General features: G+C 44.6%; 1 protein-coding gene across 1 annotated transcript in view; it reads left to right on the top strand.

The window, feature by feature from the left end:
• Positions 1-6,362: 6,362 nt before the first annotated feature.
• Positions 6,363-27,541, top strand: part of WDR70 (WD repeat domain 70) — a 147,727-nt gene continuing 126,548 nt past the window's right edge. The window contains exons 1-5 of the mRNA XM_058170695.1: positions 6,363-6,455; positions 6,539-6,601; positions 8,345-8,428; positions 9,205-9,316; positions 10,733-10,937. Coding sequence (XP_058026678.1) covers positions 6,431-6,455; positions 6,539-6,601; positions 8,345-8,428; positions 9,205-9,316; positions 10,733-10,937 — 489 coding nt within the window. The 5' untranslated portion in view covers positions 6,363-6,430. The remainder of the gene's footprint in view (positions 6,456-6,538; positions 6,602-8,344; positions 8,429-9,204; positions 9,317-10,732; positions 10,938-27,541) is intronic.

The following is a 27,541-nucleotide window of genomic DNA, read 5'->3' as shown; positions in this document are numbered from 1 at the left end:
GTTTTTGTTACTGAGAGTATTTTATTGAAAAGAATGCATTGATTTCGACATGCCAAATTAGTTAGCATAGTTATCCTCCTATCTCTGGCAGGTCTCACTTATAAGTCATGTATGTGAGATGGGTGGCTATATAAATTTGAGTAATTTGTACACACACGCATACACCTCTGCATTCAATGTACATCATTCTGCAGAGTCTCCACAGGTGCAGGACCATCTTGACCTGACCTTGGCTGGCTGAAGAAACTAAGCATGGCTGGATCTGATTAGCACTTGAATGGATGACCATCATGACATCCTGAAAATACAGAATAAGCTGGGAAGTCCACAATACATCCCTGGAGAAGTTCATGGCCATTCACTGTTCTGACCAAGAAAACCTTGAGCCATGTTCAAGAAACTATAAATGAGACTTGACCAAGGCCTGCAGCATTGTGCTGCAGTCTAATCCTGCTTACTCTATGGGACAGAATAGACATTTCTCTGAATGGAGCAGGGATGTCTCAGGTCTGTCTCTGTGTGGGCATATGCCTTCAAGGCAGAACTGACTCCAATGAACAGAGTTGACTCCCTCCCAGCATTTTCTTTCGGTGAGATTTCGGGAGTGATTTGCCATTGTCTCTGTTATTTACTAAGGCTTCACTCCAGTGGTGGGATTCAGCCAGTTCGCACCACTTCGGGAGAACCGGTTGTTAACTTTCTGAGCAGTTTGGTGAACTGGTTGTTGGAAGAAATCACTAGGGCAGAGAACTGGTTGTTAAATTACTTGAATCCCACCACTGTTTCACTCCAGTCCATCTCTCAAGTGGGAAGAGAGATTCAATCTGATTGGCTGGCTGGCTGACAGCTGAGTATAAAAGGAGCTGTCAGATGGGCAATCAGCTGTTGCCATTAGCTGAGTTGTCACTGCTAGGCAAACTGTTAGCTAAAGTTACTTCTGCCTCGCCTCAGTTCTTTTCCACCCTCTGTTCTCGGAACAGAATAGTGTCCTTCATACAGCTGAGAAAGAATGACCTTTCTAGGATAACCCAAGTAAAATATGATTAGAATTCACAGCCTCTTGCACCAGGCTGACTGTCTAGCTAAGTCTATAGGGCAGCACAGACCATCTTTGTTTTGACTCTAGTGCTGAAATCAGTGCTACGTTCATACACAAATCTATTCACAGTCTATGTTTGATTGATTATATGCCATCAAGTTGTTGTTGACTCCTAGTGATCACATAGACATATTTTTATATGATATTTTCCTTAAACTGGCCTTTCAGGAGTTCTACTAGTGCACAGACACTTAAAAAATAATTCCTGGCAACTACTTGGACTTATCCCTACAGTTTCCTTCGAAATGATTTGCCATTGTCTGCTTCCTAGGCCTGAGAGAGAGAGAGAGAGAGAGACAGAGAGAGACTGATGCCTTCCCAGCTTCTAGCCTATTGCCTTAATCGTTACCCTAAACTCTCTGTCTCTCTTAGTCTCTAGTCTATGACTATAAAAACGCCATCACTCTGCTACACAAATAATTCCCGCAACACTGTCAAACTACTCACTAGGTCTGCATTACTATTACTATTAATCTTCTCATGTTCCTATCACCCATCTCCTCCCACTTATGACTGTATGACTGGAACTTGTTGCTTGTATCCTTACGATTTATATTGATTGTTTCCTAGTATGATTTGATTGCTTATTTGTACCTTATTTATTTATTTATTTATTTATTTATTTATTTATTTATTTATTTATTATATTTGTATACCACCCTTCTCCCGAAGGACTCAGGGTGGTTCACAGCCAATAAAAACAACAGAAAACATATAATACATATAAAACAGCTAAAAAAAAGAATAGAAAACTTATTCAATTGATGGCCTAAAACTTTTAAATACAAATTTAAAACCCCGTTTAAAACCCCTGATTTAAAACCCCAATTTAAAACTATGTTCACGCTAGTCCTCTCTTCGAAACAAGAGTTATGACTATCATTGAGTGCTGTACCTTAATCGCTACCCTAAACTCTCTCTCTCTCTCTCGGTCTCTGGTCTATGACTGTAAAGACACCATCACTCTGCTAAACAAATAATTCTCTCAACACTGTCAAACTACTCTCTTAAATCTGCATTACTATTACTGTTAATCTTCTCATCATTCCCATCACCCATCACCTTTCACTTATGACTGTAACTTTGTTGCTTGTATCCTTACGATTTATACCGATATTGATTGTTTCCTGATTGCTTAATTGTAGCCTATGACTATCATTAAGTGTTGTGAGTGTTGTACCTTGATGAAGGTATCTTTTCTTTTATGTACACTGAGAGCATATGCACCAAGACAAATTCCTTGTGTGTCCAATCACACTTGGCCAATAAAAAATTCAATTCAATTCAATTCTATTCTATTCTATTCTATTCTATTCTATTCTATTCTATTCTATTCTATTCTATTCTATTCTATTCTTATGATTCTTAACGAATGTATCTTTTTTTTTATGTACATTGAGAGCATATGCACCAAAGACAAATTCCTTGTGTGTCCAATCACACTTATTTATTTATTGTTTATTTATTGTTCAAATTTATATACCGCCCTATCTCCCACAGGACTCAGGGCGGTTTACAGGCATTTAAAAAACAGATAAATACAATCTAAAAAACAATTAAAAAACTTATTATGAAGCCTAACAATTAAAATAATTAAAAATATAAAAAATAAAACCCCACTTAAAACCCATTAATTAAAACCTAACTCAGTCCTGCGCAATGAAATAAGTATGTTTTGAGCTCACGGCGGAAGGTCCGAAGGTCCGGAAGTTGACGAAGTCCCGGGGGCAGTTCGTTCAGAGGGTGGGAGCCCCACAGAGAAGGCCCTCCCCTGGGCGCCACCAGACGACATTGCCTCGCTGACGGCACCCTGAGGAGTCCCTCCTGTGAGAGCGCACGGGTCGATGAGAGGTATTCGGTAGCAGTAGGCGGTCCCAGAATAACCCGGCCCTATGCCATGGGCGCTTTAAAGGTGGTCACCAACACCTTGAAGCGCACCCGGAAGGCCACAGGTAGCCAGTGCAGCCTGCGCAGGATGGGTGTTATGTGGGAGCCACGAGGGGCTCCCTCTATCATCCGCGCAGCTGCATTCTGGACTAACTGTAGCCTCCGGATGCCCTTCAAGGGGAGCCCCATGTAGAGAGCATTGCAGTAATCCAGGCGGGGCGTCACGAGTGCGTGGTGACCGTGCACAGGGCATCCCGGTCCAGAAAGGCGCAACTGGCGTACCAGGCGAACCTGGTAAAACGCTCTCCTGGAGCGGCCGTCAAATGGTCTTCTAAAGACAGCCGCTCATCCAGGAGGACGCTGTTGCGCACCCCTCCATCGGGGCCAATGACTCGCCACCGATGGTCAGCCGCGGATTTAGCTGACTGTACCGGGATGCCGCATCCACAGCCACTCTGTCTTGGAGGATTGAGCTTGAGCCTGTTTCTCCCCATCCAGACCCGTCGGCCTCCAGACACCGGGACAGCACTTGATAACCGTTGGGGTGGTCCGCGTGGAAAGGTACAGCTGGGTGTCATCCGCATACAGCTGATACCTCACGCCGAAACCACTGATGATCTCACCCAGCGGCTTCATGTAGATGTTAAACAGAAGGCGAGAGGATCGACCCTGCGGCACCCACAAGTGAGGCACCTCGGGCCGACCTCTGCCCCTGTCAACACTGACTGCGACCGGCCGGAGAGATAGGAGGAGAACCACCGATAAACGGTGCCTCCCACTCCCAATCCCTCCAACCGCGCAGCAGGATACCATGGTCGATGGTATCGAAAGCCGCTGAGAGGTCTAATAGGACCAGGGCAGAGGAACAACCCCTATCCCTGGCCCTCCAGAGATCATCCACCAACGCGACCAAAGCCGTCTCCGTGCTGTAACCGGGCCGGAAACCGGACTGGAACGGGTCTAGATAGACGGTTTCATCCAGGTGTAGGGGAAACTGATATGCCACCATACTCTCTACAACCTTCGCCGCCAAGGTTGGAGACCGGACGATAATTACCTAAAACAGCCGGGTCCAGGGAAGGCTTCTTAAGGAGGGGTCTCACCACCGCCTCTTTCAAGGCGGCCGGAAAGACACCCTCCACCAAAGAAGCGGTCGTAATCGCCTGGAGCCAGCCTCGTGTCACCTCCTGAGTGGCCAGCACCAGCCAGGAGGGGCACGGGTCCAGTAAACACGTGGTGGCATTCAGCCTACCCAACAACCTGTCCATGTCCTCGGGAGCCACAGGGTCAAACTCATCCCAGACAATGTCACCAAGACCACCCTCGGGCACCTCACCAGGGTCACCGCAATTTTGGTCCAACCCGTCCCGCAGCTGAACGATTTTATCGTATAGATAACCGTTAAACTCCTCAGCACGTCCCTGCAGCGGGTCATCCCGCTCCCCCTGATGAAGGAGGGAACGAGTCACCCGGAACAGGGCGGCTGGGCGGTTATCTGCCGACGCAATGAGGGAGGAGGCGTAGCAACGCCTCGCTTCCCTCAATGCCACTAGGTAAGTCCTAGTATAGGACTTCACTAGTGTCCGATCAGCCTCAGAACGGCTAGACCTCCAAATGCTCTCTAGGCGTCTTCTCCGGCGCTTCATCCCCCTCAGCTCCTCGGAGAACCAAGGAGCCGGTTGGGACCTGCGCCGGGTCAGAGGCCGCAAAGGCACGACACGATCTAAGGCCCCCGCCGCGGCCCGTTCCCAGGCCGCAACAAGTTCCTCAGACGTGCCGCGAGCCAGACCCTCAGGGAATGGCCCAAGCTCCGTCCGGAACCTCTCAGGGTCCATCAGGCGCCTGGGACGGAACCAACGCATCGGCTCCGTCTCCCTGCGGTGTTGGATGGCGGTCAGAAAGTCCAGGCGAAGGAGAGAGTGATCTGACCATGACAAAGGTTCGATGACTATTTCCTGTAAGTCCAGATCTCTCAACCACTGACCAGAGACAAAAATCAGATCGAGTGTACCACCCCCCGTGTGGGTGGGGCCATCAACTACTTGAGTCAGGTCCAAGGCCGTCATGGAAGCCGTGAACTCCCGAGCTGCTGTCGTTGGCGAGCGGCAGATGGCAGTTAAAATCCCCATGACTAAAAGTCTGGGGTCTCAACTGCCACCCCAGCAAGCACCTCCAGGAGCTCGGGCAGGGCAGCTGTCACGTAGCAAGGAGCCAGGTGCAGCGACCAGCAAGCCCATCTGACATCTATGGCCCCACTTCACAAGGAGGATTCACACCCGACAATCTGAGGCACAGTGGTCTCCTCGGCTCCAGACTCTCCCTAATCACAACCGCCACCCCCCCACCCCTGCCCTGGGCTCTCGGGTGATGGGATGCACGGAAAACTGGTGGGCACATCTGGACCAGGGGCACGCCCCCTTCTGCGCCCCACCAGGTCTCTGTAAGGGCTATAAAGTCCGCTGCACCCCTGAATAAGATCGTGAATTAGGGGGGCCTTATTGGCCATGGACCGTGCATTACACAGCACCAGCCGAAGGCCCAGGCTCTGAGGGTCTTGACTATCCGGGGAACGGGAGAAGTCTGGAGGCTCGGGGCGCGCGATCGCCTGCAAGCATCGAACGCGCCTGCAACATGATCCGAGCCCCGCTTCCGCCAAATCTGCCCCTCCCCAAACCGTGCAAATAGCACCACCCTCTACCAATGGGACCTGAACTCCCCATAACCTTGGACCTATTAACTCACCGCCATGAGCATGCGCAGGAACTGATACCCCACCCGGCGGGTTTCCCCCAACACCCGCCCTACCCCTCCCACCCCTTAAAAATGCCCTATCTAAAAACCCCCAAAGGCTCTTCCTCTTCGCATGCCACCTCTGTGGATCCCAAGATCCGTCATTGAGGCCGGCCCTTGGTAAAACGGGGCCTTCCCGCCGGGCACCTCGCAGGCGCAAGAGCTCCTGTACCGAATAGCAAAGGCGAATCGTGCAAATAATACTCCGCTAGGGGATAACAGTCGCCGGGAGCTGATCATTGTCCGGGATGGCAAGATATTAGTCTATAGTTCTGCACATGGATACCCATCATCCGATGGTGGCTGAAATGATAGATAGGCTAAGGATGGAAGATGGAAAAAGTAGCCCAGTCCCAAAATCCATGGGGAAAACGAGGTGGGTACATCCTCCGACTTGGCCAATAAAGTATTGTATTGTATTGTATTGTATTGTATTGTATTGTATTGTATTGTATTGTATTGTATTGTATTGTATTGTATTGTATTAACTGAATTGAATTGAACTCGGTCTCGCTGGTCATTTCCCCCGCCGGCCACTAGAGGCCTCTGTACTCTCCCAAGCAAGGACACGCCCCCTTCTCCTTCCAAAGCGCCGCTTCCTCCCTGTAGTTTTCTGTGGTGGGCTCCGGCAGAGTTTTAAGCCTTTCGTTTGGGATGCAGCATCCCGAGATGGAGAACGGTGAGTGGCGGGTGGGTTGCTTCTCTTCCCTCCTCCGCAAAGGCTCGCAGGAAAGAGCGCTGAATGTTTCTGTCTCCTTTCAGAGGCCGAGCAGATGGAAGGACCGGATCCGGAGCTGGCGGCTACGATGGGTTTCTCGGGCTTCGGTAAGTTGGAGAAGAACCGCGAGGGACGAGAAGGAGAGGGGCGGGATGGGATGCAAAACTTCGTGCAGATCTCTACGAGAATCGGGGCTCCCATCGGGGAGTGGGGTATCCTGCAAATTCTGGGCACCCTTGCTGAAAGTTGCAGGGGGCGAGATTTTTTTTAATCTGGCCCATAGATTTCTCCCACCCCGAAAACTGCAAGACCTGGTGATGCTCAAGGGCTTCTGGAGCCCAGGGATGCATGAGATGGAGAGGAGAGGGGCTTCCCGATGTTGTTGAATCCCAATTTTTTGGCAATCTACGGCTGAAGAATATTTATTTATTTTTATTTATTTATTTTGTCGAGTACATATTAGATAATATATATAAGCGTGAATTGAATACATAAAATGAATACAATTAAAGGGAACATTAGGACAGGGACGGTAGGCATGCTGGTGCTCTTATGCACGCCCCTTACAGATGTCTTAGGAGACCCTACATTTCAGACTTCTCAGCTTGGCAGCTGTATCTCTGCAATAAAGTAATACTGAATTTTGGAGGCTTTTTTATTGCTCAGATAAAACCTTCTTTAGAGGGTATTTCTATCTGCTGTTTTCTGGATGTCTCTTCTGGAGGATTCCTATTTCTAACGGCAAATGCCTTCATCTTTTCTGTTATTCTAATGCTGCTTCTAATACACACACACACACATACATACACACACACACATATATCTGCTACAAAAAGCAGCAGAATATGAATATGAAAAGCTAACCCCTCCCTCCCCAATTCTCTTTCAATAAGATTAAGCAGTGTTTAGGGCAGCTTATCCTTAACCTTTTAACTTTGGAAAAACTCTTAACTTAACTTTCAAGTCTCAGAGAAATTCTGGACAAAGTTTCTCCCTAAACCCCCTCCCCAAAGAAAAGTTTCACAATATAATTAGTTCCTATATTTCCTACACAAATTGCAATTTACAAACAAGAGAAAAAACAGCATTGTGAGTATATTGTGCGTTGCACAAAGTTTAAAAAATGATTTTCAAAAACATGACTTCTTGCAAAAGCTCGTATATCCCAAAGGTGCTTTATCAAGAAGCAACTGGATTTCCTTATTTTTCTTTGAAATGTTTCGCTTCTCATCCAAGAAGCTTCTTCAGCTCTTCAGCATGTTGAGTGAGAGCCTGATCTCACTCATCTGATGGTTTGTTTCTGGCAATAAAAGTGATCATCCTAATTTACTATCTTAATATTTTAGGCTTGCAGATATCAAGCATTTGAAATAATATAGCAAGAGTTTTTAATTTATCAGTGTGTTTCTGTTTTGCATATATAATTAACAAAAGCAAGAATATACTTATTGGGAAGCATTATTTTAAAGTCCATACTTGAGTCTCTTTGAAGTGTCTCCTTTGGTTTGTGATAGCAAAGCTGTTCTAATAAAAGTTGCAATCTTAAATATATTTACCCATAATAAGTCCCTTAACTTTGTGTGACTTTTTCACAGTATACAGTATAGGATTGCATTGTAAAAAATATATTATTTACCAGAGCATGCCTTAATCTCCAGGTGTGCTGAATTATAATGTTTGTAATTCTCAGTCAGCGTGGCCTGCTGGAAGGTTGTAGGATTAATCCTGGCAAAGCAACCAGTTCTCACTGAGTTTCATAGATTGATTTATATTTTGAGATTGCCTCTGGATGTTTTCTTTTAATATAATATCACTTTCTGGGAAATTGGATTCTTTTTTCTTCTTTCTAGGAAAGAAAGCTCGAACATTTGACTTCACTGCAATGTTTGAACAAACCCGAAGAACTGCTGTAGAACGAAGTAGAAAAATACTTGGTGAGATACACTGTACAAAAAAAAAAATTACTTTATTTTGTTTTGAGTATTAAATGTACATTTTCCTGCCTGTATTTACACTGAAATCCGAGAATCAGGAACATCCCTGGACCGCCACATTGTTAAAAATAAGAGTTATCAAAATAAATATGCTTATATACTGTATGAAAACCATAGTGTCTATGAAAAGCTTGCTAATATGTTAGATGGAGCTTTAAGTTTTTTTTTCACTGTAATATAAGACAAACTAGTTATGTTTTTAAAAGATAAAAATATAAATAATTGCATTAATTACTTGATTCAAGTCCCATTCTACTCCGTTGGCTCAAAGGAAGTAGTGACAATAAAATAAAAATTGCAGCAATGTTTTAGCAACTAAGAAACAGCAGTGCATGCCCAAGGTTTACTCAGCTTGGTGGGTGCGTTTTAGCTTGTTTTACTATCCAAAATAGTAATCTGAAATACTACCCAACCCAGATGTTTAAAATTTGTGAATTTTTGAAACACTGGAGAAAAATAATTTGAGATGTTTGGGTTTTTTTTATCGGTTTTCTGATAGTTCAGTTCTGAAAACTCTGGGCCGATCTGTTTAATTTATATATTTGGAATGATTAACCAAGCAGGATTTTGCAGAGATTTAACTAGTTTTTTTCAGTAGATGGCAGTATTACTATGAAAACCAGGAGTTCATCATCTTTGTTCATGTAATGCAATAATATTTGATCCCGTGACTGTATCAATCCATGTTTTTTTTTGGTAATCCTTTTATTATTCAGAAGAACGTGAGAAAGAAGAAGCTGAGAAAGAAAAAGAATTTGCAAGCCAGCAAGGAGGTGCCGATTCATCAGGGGGTGCAGGATCACAACCAGTAAAAAAAGTATCTTCCAGGTATCAATATTACAAATCTTTAAAGTTTTGGGAGCATGTGCCTTTTATAAATAAATGTTTCCCTCCATAAATTGAAAGAGAAGAGCCGTCATTCCTCTAATTGCATTCAGCATCTTTTGGAGACAATTCCTCTTTTCTTAGGGAGGCCAGCAGGTTACCACAAAGCTCCCCAGGAGAATCATTGTTTTTCTCTTTGCAGAATTGTAAAGTGTTGCATAGGGAAACATATTGCAAGAACAGGCATTTCATTTTTTCCAAAAATTTAACTATTTGACAAGCACCGTGGTTAGCCCATTTGTGTTTTCACATCCCTCTGTGCTCTGGCAAATCTTAAGCAAGGGATGTCAAATTGGATTTATTTGAGGACTGGATCAGCATTGTAGTTCTCTGTGGGCTGGCCAGGGAGAGGGCAGAGAGATGGGACGGATGCCTCCCGCAGCACCCTGCCAGCCAAAACAGGGCACTGGGTGGCTCACGGGCCCCCCCCATGCCCCATTTTGGCTGTCAGATGCACCACAGGCCAGTCCTTTGCTATTTCCAGGCTGGGCCCGCGGGCCAAATTTAAGCATCCCATGAGCCGGATCCGGCCCGTGGGCCTTGAGTTGGACACCCCTGTCTTAAACCATCTTTCTTGCCCATTCTCTATTTCTTTGCACAGACATCACCCAGTTCCATTCCAGGCTATCTTTTCTTCATTAGCCTCTTTGAGAAACCGAAGCTCCAATGCTTTGGCCACCTAATGAGAAGAGAGGACTCCCTGGAAAAGACCCTGATGTGGGGAAAGATAGAAAGCAAAAGGAAAAAGAGAGAGCAGAGGATGAGGTTGTTAAATAATATCACCGACACACTGAACATGAATTTGGGCAACCCCAGGAGATAGTGGAGGACAGGGGAGCCTGACATGCTATAGTCCAGTGGTGGCGAACCTTTTACTCACTGTGTGCCGAACAGGTATGCTATTGCGTGGCTCCCCCCATGCGCTGCGCACGCAATTGTACCATCTGTGCATTCGTACGGTTTCACGCATGCAGTACACGTGTGTGAATACCATCTACACATGCGCACACTGAGCGCAAGTACTCATGCACAAATACGCACATGCGCAGGAGAGCTCTAAAGAGCAACTGGGTCCCCTGAATTGCACACATGCGCACTGGAGGCTCAAACACCAGCTGGAGCGCGCCCTCATGCGTGGCTGCAGGTGAGTTGGGCGACAGGGAAAGATGGCTCTGCGTGCCACCTTGGGAACGCATGCCATTGGTTTGCCATCACGGCTATAGTCCATGGGGTCATGAAGAGTTGGACATGATTTAGGAATTGACAAAAAAAAGAGAAGAGACAGGTTAAGGACTTCAGCACTTAAGTAGTCAGGATACCTGCATCAGCCGTTTTGTTTCTTGTAATTCTTCCATTCAGAGAAATGTCTAGTAGCGAAAATGAAGACAGTCTGGATGAAGAATTTGTTGGTCCTCCCTTACCTCCTGAAGAATCAGTCAATGATTCTGATGAGGAGCTGATTGGCCCACCACTTCCTCCCGGCTACAAGAACGAAGAGGAAGAGGAGGAGGACGATGACGATGACGATGACGATGGTGATGAAAGTGCCCAGGAAGAAGATGAGGTTAGCATTTATTCTCTCAATTCAGGCATGATGAAAAACCATAATTTCTGCCTCATCCTATCAACATCATGGGTGTGCCCCCTGCACGTAAGACAAACGTGATACCTAATTTGAGGCAATAACTTTTTCTTGTTCCTAAGAATTATGAAGGTAACCATACATGTTAGATTCGGGCAATAACGAGGCAGGAGACCAGGATAGTGACAACAGCTCTTTACTATATGGTGAACCCAGCAGCTCGGGCTGGGAAAACCCTCTCTTTATATACAGTTTAGCCGGAGGCTTCATCCAATCAGCAACGTGCTTTTTCCCGCTCAGTTTTCCCTCCACAACTTTTAAAGATACATTACACTCCTTCCCTCCCAGAGAACACTTTACCAATATTTACATAGAATTAACATCTTATTTTTCAACGTAATCACGCAAGTAGACTGGGCGTCTCCTGACTCTTTCGGACCTGCGCAATTCATTTTCTGGGAGTGAGTCGAGCTGACCGGAGGGACTGTTTGTTCCTCTCAGCTCCTCCTCTAGGCCATCCGGCCCTGGATTATTGCAGAGTCGTCCCTGCTGTTTTCAGGAGGAACCGGTTGGCGTCGCTGGACCTCCTGGAACTCAGATAAGTCCGCGTTTGCCCGGGTTTGAGTCAGCTGTGGATTCAAACATGGGATAGTCAGGGCCTGTTTCGTCTGATTCTGATTTACGGTTATCGTTTCCTTATTTGGTCTATGTGGCGCTTCCATACCCGGCCATCCTCTATCTCTACTAGATATGATTTTGGTCCTGTTATCTCTAGGATTTTTCCTGCTAACCAGGTCGGGCCCTCGCTGTAGTTGTGTGCCCACACTAGGTCGCCTATTGCCATCCCTCTTGTTTTTCCGTGTGCCCCTTTGTAACCGTCTGGTGTGTAGTTTGGGTTTAAACGGTCTAGTGGGCACCTAAGCTTCCGACCCATTAATAGCTCTGCGGGCTGCGGCCAGTTGTTACACAGGGGTTCTGTGTTGGACTGCTAGGAATGTATCGATTTTGTTTGCCAATCGCCTGGCCTGATTCTGGACAATGCTTCCTTTGCGCTCGAGCGAAGCGTTCTGCAAGGCCGTTCATTGCAGGGTGGAAAGGCGCCGAGAGGACATGTCGGATGCCCTCCTCTGCCAAGTACCCCTCAAACTGGGTTGCCGTGAATTGCGGGCCGTTATCGGAGACTAAAGTGTCGGGCAACCCGTGGGTTACAAATAGGTGCCGTAGGACTGAAATCACGGCCTCGGCTGTCATGGATCTCATGAGAATGATTTCCAGCCATTTGGAGTAGGCATCGACTACTACCAGAAAGGTTTGGCCGTGGAAGGGGCCGGCAAAATCGATATGGATCCTAGACCAAGGGCCCTGGGGTCTCTCCCATTCCCGAATCGGGGCCGTTGGGGGTAGCGGTCTGGACTCCTGGCAGGCCTGGCATTTCCCTACCCTTTCAGCAATTTCCGTGTCCATTAAGGGCCACCACACATAGCTTCTCGCTAGACCCTTCATTCTCACGATCCCTGGGTGGCCTTCGTGAAGGAGCTCCAATACCTTTTCCCTCAATTTCTCCGGGATCACCACTCGATCCCCCCATAGCAGGCACCCCCCTTGAGCTGAGAGTTGCCCACGTTTTTACAAATTCTTTAAAGCGCTCGCCCGCTGGCCAACCTCTTTGTACCCAACCAATTACAGTCCTTATTGTAATGTCCTTATGAAGCCCGAGCCACCTCTTTGGATGTGACTGGGCCAGAGTCCAAAGAGTCAATTAGCAGAACTGGTGTCCCGGAGTGGGGTCTTGATAGTCTCTGGTAGCGGGCATCTGCTCAGGCGTCTGCATGCCTAATTCCTTCCTGGCGGTGTAGTAGTTTGTAAGAATCGCTGCCAGGAAGATAGTCCATCTGGTCAGTCTGGGCGAAAGTGCCACGGGCGTTGGGCGGTCACCTGCCAACAGGCCTAGCAAAGGTCTATGGTCCGTGATGATTTCGAAATCACGACCAAATACATATTCATGGAATTTCTTTACTCCGGAGACTATAGCCAAGGCTTCCTTATCAAGCTGGCTATAATTCCTTTCAGCTGATGACATGGTTCGGGAGTAATATGCAATAGGGGCTTCTGTGCCATTTGGCAACCTGTGGCTGAGCACAGCCCCCACCCCATAGGGAGATGCATCGCTGCTTAACACTAATGGCAGCGTGCCATTGTATTGGATAAGGAGGCTATCACTCGATAGGAGATTTTTTACCCCTTCGAATGCCCTAGCTTCCGCCTTTCCCCAAGACCATGCAGCCGTCTTTGCTAGTAGTTTATGCAGCGGCTCGGCTACTGTTGCCTTGTTTCTTAAGAATACCGCGTAGAAGTTGACCAGACCCAAGAATGCCTGCAACTCCGTTTTGTTCTTTGGAACCAGGGCCTTCCTGATGGCCCGTACCTTGCTTTCAGTGGGGTGAATCCCTTTCCTGTCTATCCGGTAGCCCAGGAATTCCACAGATTCAACCCCGATCTGGCATTTGTTCAGTTTAACTGTGAGACCGGCAGACCGGAAAATGCCCAAAACTTTTCGCAGCCTTACCCCTAATTCCTCTAGATTCTCAGCGGATACCAGTACATCGTCAAAGTATGGTACCACCCCTGGTAGTCCCTGCAATAGCCGCTCCATTAGGTTCTGAAATAACCCTGGAGCCACACTAACCCCAAACTGTAACCGGGTACACTTAAAAGCCCCTCTGTGAGTCACAATTGTCTGCGCTTCGGCTGTGCTGCTATCTACAGGCAGCTGTTGATAGGCTTGGGCCAAGTCTAGCTTGGCAAAAACCTGCCCTTGCCCCATTGAGTGCAGTAAGTGCTGTACCACCGGGACGGGGTAAGCACTCTTTTGCAACGCTTTGTTAAGCGTTGCCTTATAGTCAGCGCAAATCCGGACCGACCCGTCCGGTTTGACTGGGGTGACTATAGGGGTCTCCCACTTAGCATGGTCAACTGGCACTAGAATTCCCTGGTTTACTAGCTTGTCCAGTTCGGTCAATCCTGGGCTTTAGGTGACGGGACCCTCCTAGCCTTTAGACGGATAGGGGCAACTTGTGGGTCTAAGTTAAAAGAAATAGGGGTCCCCGTGTACTTGCCCAGGCAGTCTCTGAAAACGTCCCCAAATTCCTTCATGAGTGCGTCTTTGAGGTTGACTTCGTTTCTGAAGATTCCAGTCACTCCCATGCCCAATGCTCGGAACCAGTCCAGTCCCAACAAGCTTGGCAGGGTCCCATCGACTATGGTGATGGGCAGAGTTTTCTTGTATTGTCCATACTCGACGTGGACGGACGTTACCCCTCGAACAGGGATGCGATTCCCTTGGTAGTCTTGTACCTTTAATTTCTGTGTTTTCAGCTTGCGCTTTGCGATGGCGGGTAAGGCTTTTACGAGTGTCCCAGGACATGATCGTGATCGCTGAGCCGGTGTCCACCTCAATCGGCACGGCACCCCTCAATCTTTGCTTTCGTAAAGATTTTTTTCTAGGCGTGTTGATGCGTGACCCACTCTCACGACAGTCTGATTCAACCGCGCCTTTTTGAATTGACCAATCACGGGCTGCTTCGCGTTCCAGCGCTCTGGTTGGTCAGTTTGAATTTTGGCGGGAAGGTTGGGGTGCTCGACAGACCTGTGCTATGTGCCCTTCCTTCGCACCGCCGACAAGTCGCATCCTTAAATTTGCATTGTTGTCGTTGGTGTTGCCCTCCACAACTCGCGCAGTCACCCGGTCTTCTTTCTCCGGCCTCCCGGTGTGGAAGACTCCTTCCTCCTCCTCACCGTCCGACTCGGCCTGGACCTCTTCATTGTGGACGGGGTTGATTTCGCACCAGCCGTTGGTGCGACCTGCTTTTGTAGGGTTTCCGCGCTTGGGTAGACATCTCATTAGCCCTGGCTTCATCCAAGGCGTTTGCCAGCGTCAAGTTGCTTTTGGACAGCAGCCGCCTCAAACTGATGTCCCTGACCCCACGAATGAGTTGCTCCAGCAATGCCTCTTCCAAGTCTCGGAACTCGCAATGGTTCGTGGCTTTCCTCAGGGCTGCCATGTATACGCTGATGGACTCGCCCTCTTGCTGCCTACGCTCCCTGAATTCGTACCGTTGCACATACTTGGACGGCGTTGGTGCATAATGGGCTTTCAATATGGTCTGTAGAGTCTGCCACGGCACCGATTGTACGGCGTTGGCTCCGCCAACGATTCTGCGATGTCGAAAACCTCTGGACCGCAGTGGCTCAGGAAATACGCTCGCTTCCTGTTGTCTGAGACTCCTTGAAGTTCGTTCGCCTCGAGGAAACACTCGAAACGAGCCATGTATGACCCCCATTTTTCCTTAGCTGGGTCGAATGGCGCTGGCGGTGTGTAGCTGGACATCGCTGCTTTCCGCCCCTTGTTTGCTGGGTTCGCGTCTTCCTGGTGAATTCAGCTTTTTTCCTGGCGCTCTTAGCCTCGAGATCCCACCTTCGTCGCCAGTGTTAGATTCGGGCAATAACGAGGCAGGAGACCAGGATAGTGACAACAGCTCTTTACTATATGGTGAACCCAGCAGCTCGGGCTGGGAAAACCCTCTCTTTATATACAGTTTAGCCGTAGGCTTCATCCAATCAGCAACGTGCTTTTTCCCGCTCAGTTTTCCCTCCACAACTTTTAAAGATACATTACAATACATATAAAGAGTAACATTTTATCAATATAAGAGAATATTTGTAGCTCAGGGTTGAACTGTAGAGTCCTTGGTGCTCTCTGATTATTTTCTTGCAGATGTTTCATGACCAAACTAGGCAACATCATCAGTGTTAGAAGAGAATGGGTTATTTTTAAACAAAGAACAGCTGATAATGTTACCTCGTTGGGTAATGAAATACCTGCAAGAAACCAAACATGTTCAGAGAGCACCAAAGACTCCTACAGTAACATTTTATTTAGGACGGTAATCTCATTCTGATTAATTGAGATGAATGTATGAAATAAGGCTTCAGTTGCAATAATCTTATTTTGCTGGATATAGAAGATGCTGCTGGGATTTATATGGAGCAACAATATAGGGTTCCAGTATCCTGGTAACTGACTGATACCACCTGTTACCACAGCATGGTACTAGTTCACAAGACCTAGTGCATCCAGTTTTGGTCGCCACGATGTAAAAAAGATGTTGAGACTCTAGAAAGAGTGCAGAGAAGAGCAACAAAGATGATTAGGGGACTGGAGGCTAAAACATATGAAGAACGGTTGCAGGAACTGGGTATGTCTAGTTTAATAAAAAAAAGGACTAGGGGAGACATGATAGCAGTGTTCCAATATCTCAGGGGTTGCCACAAAGAAGAAGGAGTCGGGCTGTTCTCCAAAGCACCTGAGGGTAGAACAAGAAGCAATGGGTGGAAACTGATCAAGGAAAGAAGCAACTTAGAACTAAGGAGAAATTTCCTGACAGTTAGAACAATTAATAAGTGGAACGACTTGCCTGCAGAAGTTGTGAATGCTCCAACACTGGAAATTTTTAAGAAAATGTTGGATAACCATCTGACTGAGATGGTGTAGGGTTTCCTGCCTGGGCAGGGGGTTGGACTAGAAGGCCTCCAAGGTCCCTTCCAACTCTGTTGTTATATTATATTATAAGACCTATTGTGTGCAAGCTCAGTGCATTTTAATCCCCAGTTTCATTACTGAGAGCACTGAAAAGTTTTAAATTCTTTCTGGCAACACAGTCCCTGCCTTTCTGGGGCAAAAAAAAGGACTGGTTCCTTAGCCTTTTAGAACTTTCTACTCCAATAAGCTGGCCATCGGGAGCCCCCAAACCCCTTCTAGCTCTTGCTAGGCTTTGGAAAGACAGACCCTGCATTGTTCCAAAGATGCTTTTTCAAAAGGCAACTGTTCTTTTTTTTTTCTCCTTTGAAAATGTTTCGCTTCTCATTCAAGGAGCATCTTCATTCAGTTCTGACTGAATGGTGACAGATGGAGATCCTTCCATCATCTACCATTCAGTCAGAACTGAAGAAGCTACTTGGATGAGAAATGAAACATCTAAAAAAAAAAGGTAGAGGGAGTCCAATTGCCTTTTGAAAAAGCATCTTTGAGACAACCATGACAGAATGACTAAGAATCTCCATAGACTATTTTAAGACTGCAGCTTCAAAACAGTGGGGAAATCCATTTTTTTTTTACTATCGGTTCTGTGGGCATGACTTGGCTTGGTGGGCGTGGCAGGGGAAGGATATTGCAAAATCTCCATTCTCACCCCACTCTGAGGCCAGCCAGAGGTGATATTTGCCGGTTCTCCAAACTACTTAAAATTTTCGCTACCAGTTCTCCAGAACCTGTAAGAACCTGCTGGATTTCACCCTGCTTCAAAACCTTTCCTTTCCTTTAACCTCCTCACTCCCCAGAAAGCCAGATTTCTTCAGTAATAACAACAACAAAAAACTGGGAGGGATAGACTTCTTAATCTTTCTCACCCCCTCCCCATTAGATGTTGAAATAAAACTGGGCCGCGGTGTGGCTCAGGCTGTTAGAAGCCTGTTATTAAAAACACAGCTGCCTGCAATTACTGCAGGTTCTAGTCCCACCAGGTCCAAGGTTGACTCAGCCTTCCATCCTTTATAAGGTAGGTAAAATGAGGACCCAGATTGTTGTGGGGGCAATAAGTTGACTTTGTAAATATACAAATAGAATGAGACTATTGCCTTACACACTGTAAGCCGCCTGAGTCTCCGGAGAAGGGCGGGATATAAATGTAAACAAAAAAAACCCCCAAAAAAACCTCCCTTTCTCTGCCCTCCAATCTCTATATCTCTTAAAAACCTTACCTTGACTCAAACCTTAACTATGTTCTTAACTCCAGGCTGAAGTGTAGAGGAAAGGAAACAAGCAAGCAAGCAAAGAATCTTTCTGCAGCTTTTTGCCTTGAGGAGTCACAGAAAAAAATTCAGCTCATAAAGTTTAGGCTAAAGCACAACACATGCAAATGTATCCATTTGCATGTGTTGTGCTTTAGCCTAAACTTTATGAGGTGAATTTTTTTCTGCTTGGTCCTTGCGAACCTCTTTGATCTTCAAATGTCTGCTAAGACCCAACTAGGATTTTCTTTTAGAGCAGTCATGGCCAGCCTTTTTAGCACCAAGTATCGAAAAGGGAGCATGGGCACGCACACTTGTCAGGGCTACAGCCCAGAAGAGGAGCTGCCCAGGGTGCATGCGCTCACCCGAAAATGAACTTCTGGTTTCAGCTACTGAACTTCCGGTTTCAGCCAGCTACTTGATCTGTCCCCCTACGTAGTCTGGGAGACACGAGCGATGACTTAATTAACTGGCAACTATCAGCTCTGGCAGCAAACTAGCGAGCATCTGCCAAGTGTCTCTGTTATCTCTCTTGATCCCGATGAGTCAGCCAGGAACCCAGGAACAAACAGGACTTCAGCTCTAATTCTCCCTCTAAGCAGTTGATTTGCTTGCCACGAAGTGGTATAGCAGCCCTTGCTGCTTTTATATCCTGTGGGGTGTGGCTCCATGACTCAGCACTTCCTAGGCCTGCCCCACCCCTGCTTCAGTTGTTCCCGCCTCTCCTGCCTACGAAATCTAGGGTCCAGCCAGGCCTGATTGCCATCAGCCGGGTCTGGAGGCGTGGCCTGGGGGGGGGAAGAGTCAGAGGCTGGAGGCCTCGTTATCTCCTCCACCTGGCCTGCCTCTGGCTCCTGGAGCTGAGCCAGGAAGCCGGTGCTCCAGAAGTAAGTCCTGACGGCCCTTCTCCCTCACTTTCCAAGTCACTTTCTGGCAGGGGGCCTGGCTCGGGGGACGCAGACACAACACTACTCTTCCAGGTTTCTGGTGCACATGCACACACGACAATCAGCTGGCCAGCGCGGATGCTCGTGCAGGAAAACGGAACTTACTGTTCTAGTTTCCAGCACTGCTGCATGCAAAAAGGCCAGCTGATTGTCGCGTGTACATGGACGCCAGAAACCCAGAAGAGGAATGGGCAACACGCATGCCAGGCGACATGGCTCCGCATGCCACTTTGGGCACACGTGCCATAAGTTCACCATTACGGTTTTGGTGGGATAGAGATTGGAAAGCAGAGGTAGGGAGTTTAGTTTAAACCTCTAGTAAGGGGGCACGGGACAGTTTATGTGATCATGTGACCATGGAAGCAATCACATGACCATGGAGATGCTTTGATGGTTGTAAGCGCAAGGGCCGGTGATAAGTCACTTTTTTCAGTGCTGTTGTAACTTCAAAGCCGCGAAATGAATGGTTATAAGTCAAGGACTACCTTTGCACGCAAAGGTTTAGCCACCTTTGGTTAAATTATATATGTTGGTGGTTCTCAAACTTTTCTTCCCCATGGCTCCCCTTTAAATACCTTTTGTGGCCACCGACCATAGTTAAAGATCCCCAAGACTTAAGTCATGATTTAAATGATAACATTTCTTCAAGCCTTCAGGGACCCCCTGTGATGACATCACCCCCCCCCCAAGGGGTCCACAGACCACAGATTGAGAATCACTGACCTATGCCACTGAATCCCTCATTGAGCAGAAGTTAATACAACTCCTGCATGGCCCAAATTTAAGAAAGGACCCCTTTTTGCAAACATGAATGCCTCCTCACTCCATCTTTTGCCTCAGTAGCAGAGAACTGGAAAGATTACCAGATTGTGGTAGATATTCTGTTGTCCTCAGAAGGCTAGTGGTTCTCTTCGCTAATGAATATGTATTTCTCTTGAGGGATCATCCCAGAGCAGATTTTATGTGTGGCTTCTCATTCGAGAGGATATGCTTCTCCAAATGATACGTGCCATTTTGTGTTTTTAGATACGACTTGTTTTAGTTCTCTCCTCAGAGGCCCGTCTAGTGATCACAGCTCTATGCTGTGCCAATAAAGGTTAACAACTACTGTATTGTATTGCAGTGGTTTGGACGGAGAACAGGAGTTATGGAATGAAATAGTATGCTTAATACCCGAGATTCATTCCAGTCTGCTGTAATGCTGATCTCTAGCATTGGTTTGTTTTCAGGATTCAATGATATTTTCTTGGCAGCTATGTTTATGGTTTGCTTTTAACAATTGGACAAAGAGATGAGGGAAGCGACTGAAAAGAACTGGAGATAAACAAATGTAGTTTGCTTATTTATTACATTTATATGCTGCCAGGGATGAAATGCTCCCAGATCGGACCGGATCGCACAATCCGGTAGTGATCATGGCTGGTAGTTCGGCGATCCGGTAGCGATGGCAGAGCGAAGCTCCGCCCACCCGCCCAGGTGTCATTACTTCCTGGTTTTAACCAGGAAGTAATGTGTTTTTTACCTTCTGCGCATGTACAGAAAGTTTTGCGTGTGCAGACCTGTGACGCACGCGCACGAATGAAGCGAGCACGCGTGGGGCGCATGCACTTCTGAACCGGTAAGGAAGGTAAGTAGATTTCACCCCTGTATGCTGCCCATCTCCCTATCCAAAGTGGCTCTGGGCAGCTTACGATATGCAAAAGTAAAACAATACAAAAACATTAAGATTAATAGGAGTTAAATAAAATTAGGAGCCAAGTTCAGAAGCCGTATGGAGGTGGGATCTTCTCTCCTATTAAACTAAAATTTTAGCTTAGGGACACATGGGGTCATGTTTATTCCATCAATACCACTAAAAATTCTCCTAAAAGTTTTAAAAATAAAACTACAGGCATTTTCTCATTATTTTTGTTAGCTTTCAGTTGTTCACTTACATTGCAATGTGTATTACTTATACAGAAGTAAAGTTGCTTTTTTTCTCCTGCTTTCATTTCTTGGAATGGCAATTCACATGACTTTTTCAGATGAACAACATTTGAAAATATTTTAAAATATTTTCCCTTGGAAACCGAAGATATGTATAGAGAAATGTATTGCTGGTGGTTGTGTTTTTAAGTAAAACTACAAAAGTACCACAGGCAAAAATAACATTTTAACATCCTTTCATAAATCATGTTAATTTGTTTTCTCCAAGGAAAAAGAAAATCCAAAAAGCTAAGAATCACTTATAAAGAGAACTTTTTTGAGACCTGTTTCTCCACCTAACCATATATAAACCTTTCAATTAAAGATAATGTTAGTGAATTTTAAACATATTAGTATTAATTAACATTTTTTGTTTCTTTTTAAAGTACACATTTTATGACCACTTACTGATGAGCTATTATATTATGAAGGTATTCTATCAGCGGTATTTCAAAATGTTAAATGCAATAAAGTTTAAAGATTTAGCCATTCACTTTACTGTGTTTTCAGAGCTTTATAATGCAATTACTTGGGGGAGATTTCCATTTAACTCACTGGAACATAGTCCTGAATGCAGAAGAGTGTACTATAAAAAGTATCTGCTTGTAATTTGATTAGAACCATGATCAGTGCTCAGGGTAGCATGGCTTAGTTGTTGTTCTCTTCCCCTACATGTTTCCATGCTTTTCTACAGTAGTGGCCAAAATTATGGGAACCTTTTAGGAGAAGTGTATTTTTGAGATTTGATGGCTAATAACACCACTTTTTTTGGAGTTTCAAGATAATCATATTCCATTCCTGGAATGGCCTGGGAATAGCCCAGACCTTAACCCAATTGAAAATCTATGGAGCCAACTAAAGAAACTTGTTAGTCAGAAGCAACCCAGAAATAAAACCCAGTTAATAGACTAATCATTCAATTTTGGTATCACATAGCAGCTGCAGAACTAAAAGACTTGATTCACTCCATGGGAAGACGTTGTAAGGCCATAATTCATGCTAAAGGTTACCCAACTAAGTATTAACTGACATGATAATTTTTGTATATCTCATTTTTTTCTACGTGTTTCACTTTTCTTCTTTATACTGTAACTGCTATTCTAATGCAAATCCTTCATAAAAGTTATTGCATTACATTCTTAATTAAATTATCTTTCCATTGATATATAATTTTAGAATACTACTCCCCAAAAAAGTGGTGTTATTAGCTAGTTTTAGAAAATACACTTTTCCCAAAAGGTTTCCACAATTTTGGCTAATACTGTATATAGATTTTATTGCTGTGAAACTTTTCTTAAAAAAAAAAAGCAAATAAGACTTTCTGTAATATTCACAAAACTAATTCTCTCTCTCTCAAATTTCTTGATGCCATATGATAACATGTAGTTTGACATTGTCTCCTTTGTGCTGAGAGAGAGAGAGTGGCCCAAATTCATCTTTGTGCCTAAGGCAGGACTAAAACTCACAGTCTCCTGGTTTCTAGACTGATGCCCTAATTGCAATATCAGATAGTCTTTCTTTATTAAGTTTAATGGAAAGAAAAAATGATTAACCTACAGAAATATTACAATATGGGCTTGGGAGTTCTGGGAGTTAAAGTCCATACTTCTTCTAATGGTTAAGGTTGAGAAATACCGGTCTAGATGCTCATAAGATTTTTTTTCCCAGTTTAGACCAGTGGTGAAATCCAATTTTTTTTTACTACCGGTTCTGTGGCTGTGGCTTGGTGGGCATGGCAGGGGAAAGATACTGCAAAATCTCCATTCCCACCGCACTCCAGGGGAAGGATATTGCAAAATCTTCATTCTCATCGCACTCTGGGGCCAGCCAGAGGTGGTATTTGCCAGTTTTCCAAGCTACTCAAAATTTCTATTACCAGTTCTCCGAACTGCTCATAAGTTCTGCTTCTGGTTCTCCAGAACCTGCTGGATTTCACCCCTGCTTTAGACTTTCCATGGTTCTGAACACTTGGCTTTCTTATCCCAAAGCTGCTTTTTTTTTCCAAGCGACAACTGGACTTTTTTTGTTTTCTTTTGTCTCAAGGAAAAACCAGAAAGTCCAGTTGCCTCTTGAAAAAAGTATCTTTGGGACAACCATTGACCTGGATGACTGAGAATCTCCATAGGCACTTGGCTTTCTTAATTATCATTCCTCACACAAGATTTTAACAGAGGAGATTTTCAAACAGCTGTTGTTTTTGTTTTTACTGAAATAAACATGTGTTAACCTTTTTGCAGTATCAATGGGTAGTCCTTGTACGATCTAAGCTATCCATTGGATCTTGGCTTTAGAACACTAAATCCACATTTTTGCAGTCTCCCCCACTCCCCCCCCCAAAAAAACCCAAACTTTTTAAATTCTGAATATAATGGGCACAAATGTCTTCCATGTTAAGGTGGAAAAGCATGCAAAGTAGAATGGGAGCCCTACGTTTGACTTTCTTTAAGCCAGGTTGAATTGGGAGCCCTAAGATAAGCTTGGCTTTATTTAAAAAGTAAAAAGAGCATGCCAAGAAAACCGGGGAAATCTACAGGCGTCTTGTGGCTCTGTCCACTCTATAGCATTAGCCCATCTATTGTGGCCCTTGGCACTTCCCCTCCCTCAGCCTCTTAAAAGAGAGAAAGCCCAATCATTAAAATATTGTTCACCATTCCTTCCATTTTGCTTCCTAAAGGGTCTCTCTGTCCATAGATTTTGGCATATTTTTCTTTTGATTTTCCATTTTAAAGTACAATGCTGTTTTTTTTCCTTATTCTCACCTGCCTGGAAAACTGAAAGAGTCATCCTAGTTTCATTTCATCTCTTCTCATGACAGTAGTGAACTGCAGTTTTCATGCTTAGCGCAATTGTATATTTCAAAGTTGTGGTCCGCCAGCAGCCTGTGGCTGTGACAGAGTCGGAAAGTGATGAGGCTGAGGAAGAGCGTGGGATAGTCCTGGAGGCTGGGGAAAGCCTGGATGAGGGCTCTGCGTTGGAGGCTGAGGTGGGGCCAGGGCCATTGGAGAGTGAAAGGCGGACTCCAGAGTCTCCAGAGACAGATAGTAGTGAGGCAGAGGAACAAGAGGAGCCTGTTCCTAATGCACACATGAGAAGAGCTGCCAAAAGGCAAGAGTAGCTCAAGCAAAGAGGACCACTCGGGAGTAGGGCCAAGAGATGATTGGCCCCTCCCATAAGGCTTAAAGGACCAGCAACGGCATTTGGGCTCTTTGCCGGAAAACAACGTTGATAGCTTCGTCTTGTTGCATTTATTTTGTATTGGTGTCTTCTGAACGTTTGCCAAGAAAGGCCTTTGGCAGTTTGCCTAATTGGGCCAAGGTTGGTGATAGGTCTGAGGAATTATGTTAGGAGGAATTTGCTTTAATTTAGTTGAACTACGCTGAGAATTCTTAGCTGTTCAAATAACGTTTGTTTGTTTTTACACTGACTGAGTTTCCTACTACCTACTTGGGCCTGGGTCACAACAGTTGCATGATAGAATATCTTTTAAACAAAGCATAAATTAACTCTCCTACAAAGGGAACAAACTTTCCACATACTAGGTACAAGGAGTTGTCCTTTGACTATTTAATACATTGTAATAAAATCCATTAAACTGATAGCTTTTGCAAATGCACTCTTTGTTGTAGATGGCTTGGCAAATCTCTTTAGACCCATGCATTGGAGATGTAGAATAGAAGCCTGAATGCTATGTGTTTCCTGCCGCCAATCAGCAAGACGGAGGCAGAACACAAATATCTCACAATTTATATTCTCCGTAAGTTTTAAAGGCTCTTTAATTAATTGTCCATTAAACTATTAGCCTTAAGGCTTACTTTGATATTGACATAGGTAACTTATGCTTTTCCAGCCATTGCTGCTGTGCTTGGGATGTGAGGATGAGAGAAGAGAAAAGTCATTAAATACATGGGGACTAATCAGGTTTACTTGTAATTAATTAATTAAATTTTGACAAAATGAAATTTAATAAAGCATTGCTTTGTTTGGGCTTCTGGTCTACCTCAAAGCAAAATAATACTGTATGGGTACCTATTCAAGCTCTTACATGTTAGAGATGTATGTTCTTTCCAAGTCCTTCATAATTACATTGATTTTTTTAAAAACATTTTTTTTCCACGAGAACAAGATTAAATTTCTTGCCACTCAAAATTCTTCAATCATCAAAATAGATACAGATTGACCCGTTTTTCCTTGCAATTAACTCATCTATTTGATTTTTTTTTTTAAAAAAAAGTTTTCACATGGTTTATAGGTTTACATGGGTTTATAGTCCGCTGTGCCCTTTTGATCTTGTTATGAAGGACATAGGCATTGCAATAATGAGATCAATTCTTTTTTTCTGTTCTCCAGAAAAAGGCATTCGTTTAATGTAAATCAGACAGGCAAAGGCCAGCAGTCTGAATGACTGATGGATTGAATTCTGCATTCAGTGGAGCCGTTTGCAATTTAAAATTACAGTATGATTGTATTGTTCAGCCAGATGACAGGGTTTGAGCTATACTAGGGAGAGCTGAAGATGGATTTGTGTTCATTTATATATTAAGCTACATATTTGTGTACATTATTAGTGCATTATATATTTGGATGCTTAACATTTAGAGCTAATTGGTGTAGTTGTGAAAGTGCAGGCCTGGAACGCAGGAGACTGGGAGTTCTAGTCCCACTATAGACAAGAAGGCCAGCCAGGTGACTTTGACTCAGTCACTCCCTCTCAGCCCAGAGTTGTTGTTATGGAGGAAAAACAGGAAGAGGAAAGAATATTAGGTACGTTCTCCACTTTGAGTTATTTATAAAAAGAATAAAAGCGGAATAAAAATAATAAATAAATTGATTCCCAAAAGGAATTGCTAGGGTTTCTGATCCCTTCCCACATTCACATGTAGAGTAGTACTACCTCCCTACATGCAGAATTGCGGATGCTCCAGTTATCCTATACGGTTGCACTGAGATTTTTATATAATATAGGCAAGTTGTTCCGCTCAAGATCCATCCTTTTGCATCTATCCTATTGCACCAGCAACCGTCCTGAACTTGACTGAAGCTGATGGACCCTAAAGCTCCAGTTAACAAAATAAACAACAGTTTCCACGTATCTGTAGATTGGAAGAAAGAGCCTACTAAAGGAATGGCCTACTTACCATAAGGGAACTCTGCCCAAAACTATAGGTGCTTATCATGTTCATAATGTGTCATCATTGCTACACATACAGGCAGTTTGAGGAGCTCCTAGGGAGCATTAAATATACACTAAACCTGCATTTTTAAAACTGCAGATTAGCACACAAAAGCATAAATACACTGGTTAATCAGGTATCTGCTCTCCTTCATCCTCATCAGAAAAGCCATCTGTTTCCAAATTTTTACTGAAAGGTAGTCCATGGAGGAATGGATAACTATCTTATAATGAAACTAACCTCATTCTTCTCATCAAAAGACAATGCTTGTTCCATTTGGATTTTTCTCTTACTATTATTAACGTATTAACCTGTTAATAATATTAACCTATTTTTCTAATGTTTAGAAAGATTTTTGTAAGATTTTTGCTTCTGGGAATATTAACTTTCACAAACTTAACTAGTGATGGATTCCCCCTCCCCCTTGATTCGCTATGGCTCACAGAAGCACGAAGCCAAAGACACCAGCCTGAAGATGATGAGTGAGACCTCGTCGAAACGTTGCCAAGATACTCTCAACCTTACACGGGAAAAGACCCGAAAATGCCAAGACCTACATACCTATACCCGTGAAAACCTACGAATATATATATATATATATTTGTTTTATAAAATATATATATATTATATATATATATCTTTTATATATATAAAACCGTATATATACATATATATATATATATATAGGTCTTTGGTTGTTCGGGTTTTCTCCCGTGTAAAATTGGAAGTGTCTTGGCGACGTTTCGACGAAGTCTCATTCGTCATCTTCAGGCTTCAACCGTGCTTCTGGAACATTGCTCCCAGAAGCACGAAGCCAAAGACACCAGCCTGAAGATGATGAGTGAGACCTCGTCGAAGCGTTGCCAAGACACTTCCAATTTCCGGAGAAAACCGAATAACCAAAGACATATATATATATATATATATATATATATATATATATATATATATATATATATATATATATATATATATATATGTTTTCTGAGGGTGATGCAGCTGTTTCTTCCTTTTAACTGCTAGTGGGGTTTGAACTGATTGGGTGGGAGCTTGGCTGTGCTCTGATTGGATGGGGTTTTTTTGTGCTCTGATTGGATGGGGGTGTGTCCTTTTTGGGTGGGGGCTTGGTTGTGCTCAGGTTAGTCTGAGCTGCAGGGGGATTTGAGCTGGTGAGCTACATAGCTGTTGTTTGGCTTCGTGTTCGTGGTCGTGCTACATCTTCATAGTGGGTGTCAGTCTGCTGCATGTATGGATTGGAGGGGTTTGAAATGGCTATTGTTGCAGCTGCGGTCTGGCTTCTGGTCCTTGGTCGTGCTTCCTGATCAGTGTGGGTTTGGGTCTGCTTTCTGGGTGGATGTGTGGTGGTGACATCCTGTGTGGACCTCGTGAGTGTGGGTCTGGTGTCATTCCTCGTGTTAAGGACTCGTTTGTCAATAAGGGCGGGTTTCCAAATGGCTGGTAGGCGGGAGGTATCATCTCATTTGTTCATGCTGTGTGGGCGTTTTTCTATCTCGATGGCTTCTCTGTGTATATATATATATATGTGTGTGTGTGTGTATGTGTGTGTGTGTGTGTCTGTATATTTATATGTTTTCTGAGGTTTTCGCGGGTGTTTGTATGTAGATCTTTGGTTATTCGGGTTTTCTCCCGCGTAAAA

Source organism: Ahaetulla prasina, chromosome 2, assembly GCF_028640845.1.
Source record: "Ahaetulla prasina isolate Xishuangbanna chromosome 2, ASM2864084v1, whole genome shotgun sequence".
Taxonomy (NCBI): Eukaryota; Metazoa; Chordata; class Lepidosauria; order Squamata; family Colubridae; genus Ahaetulla; species Ahaetulla prasina.
Note: the sequence above shows the minus strand (reverse complement) of the source record. Positions and strands in the feature narration are given on the sequence as shown.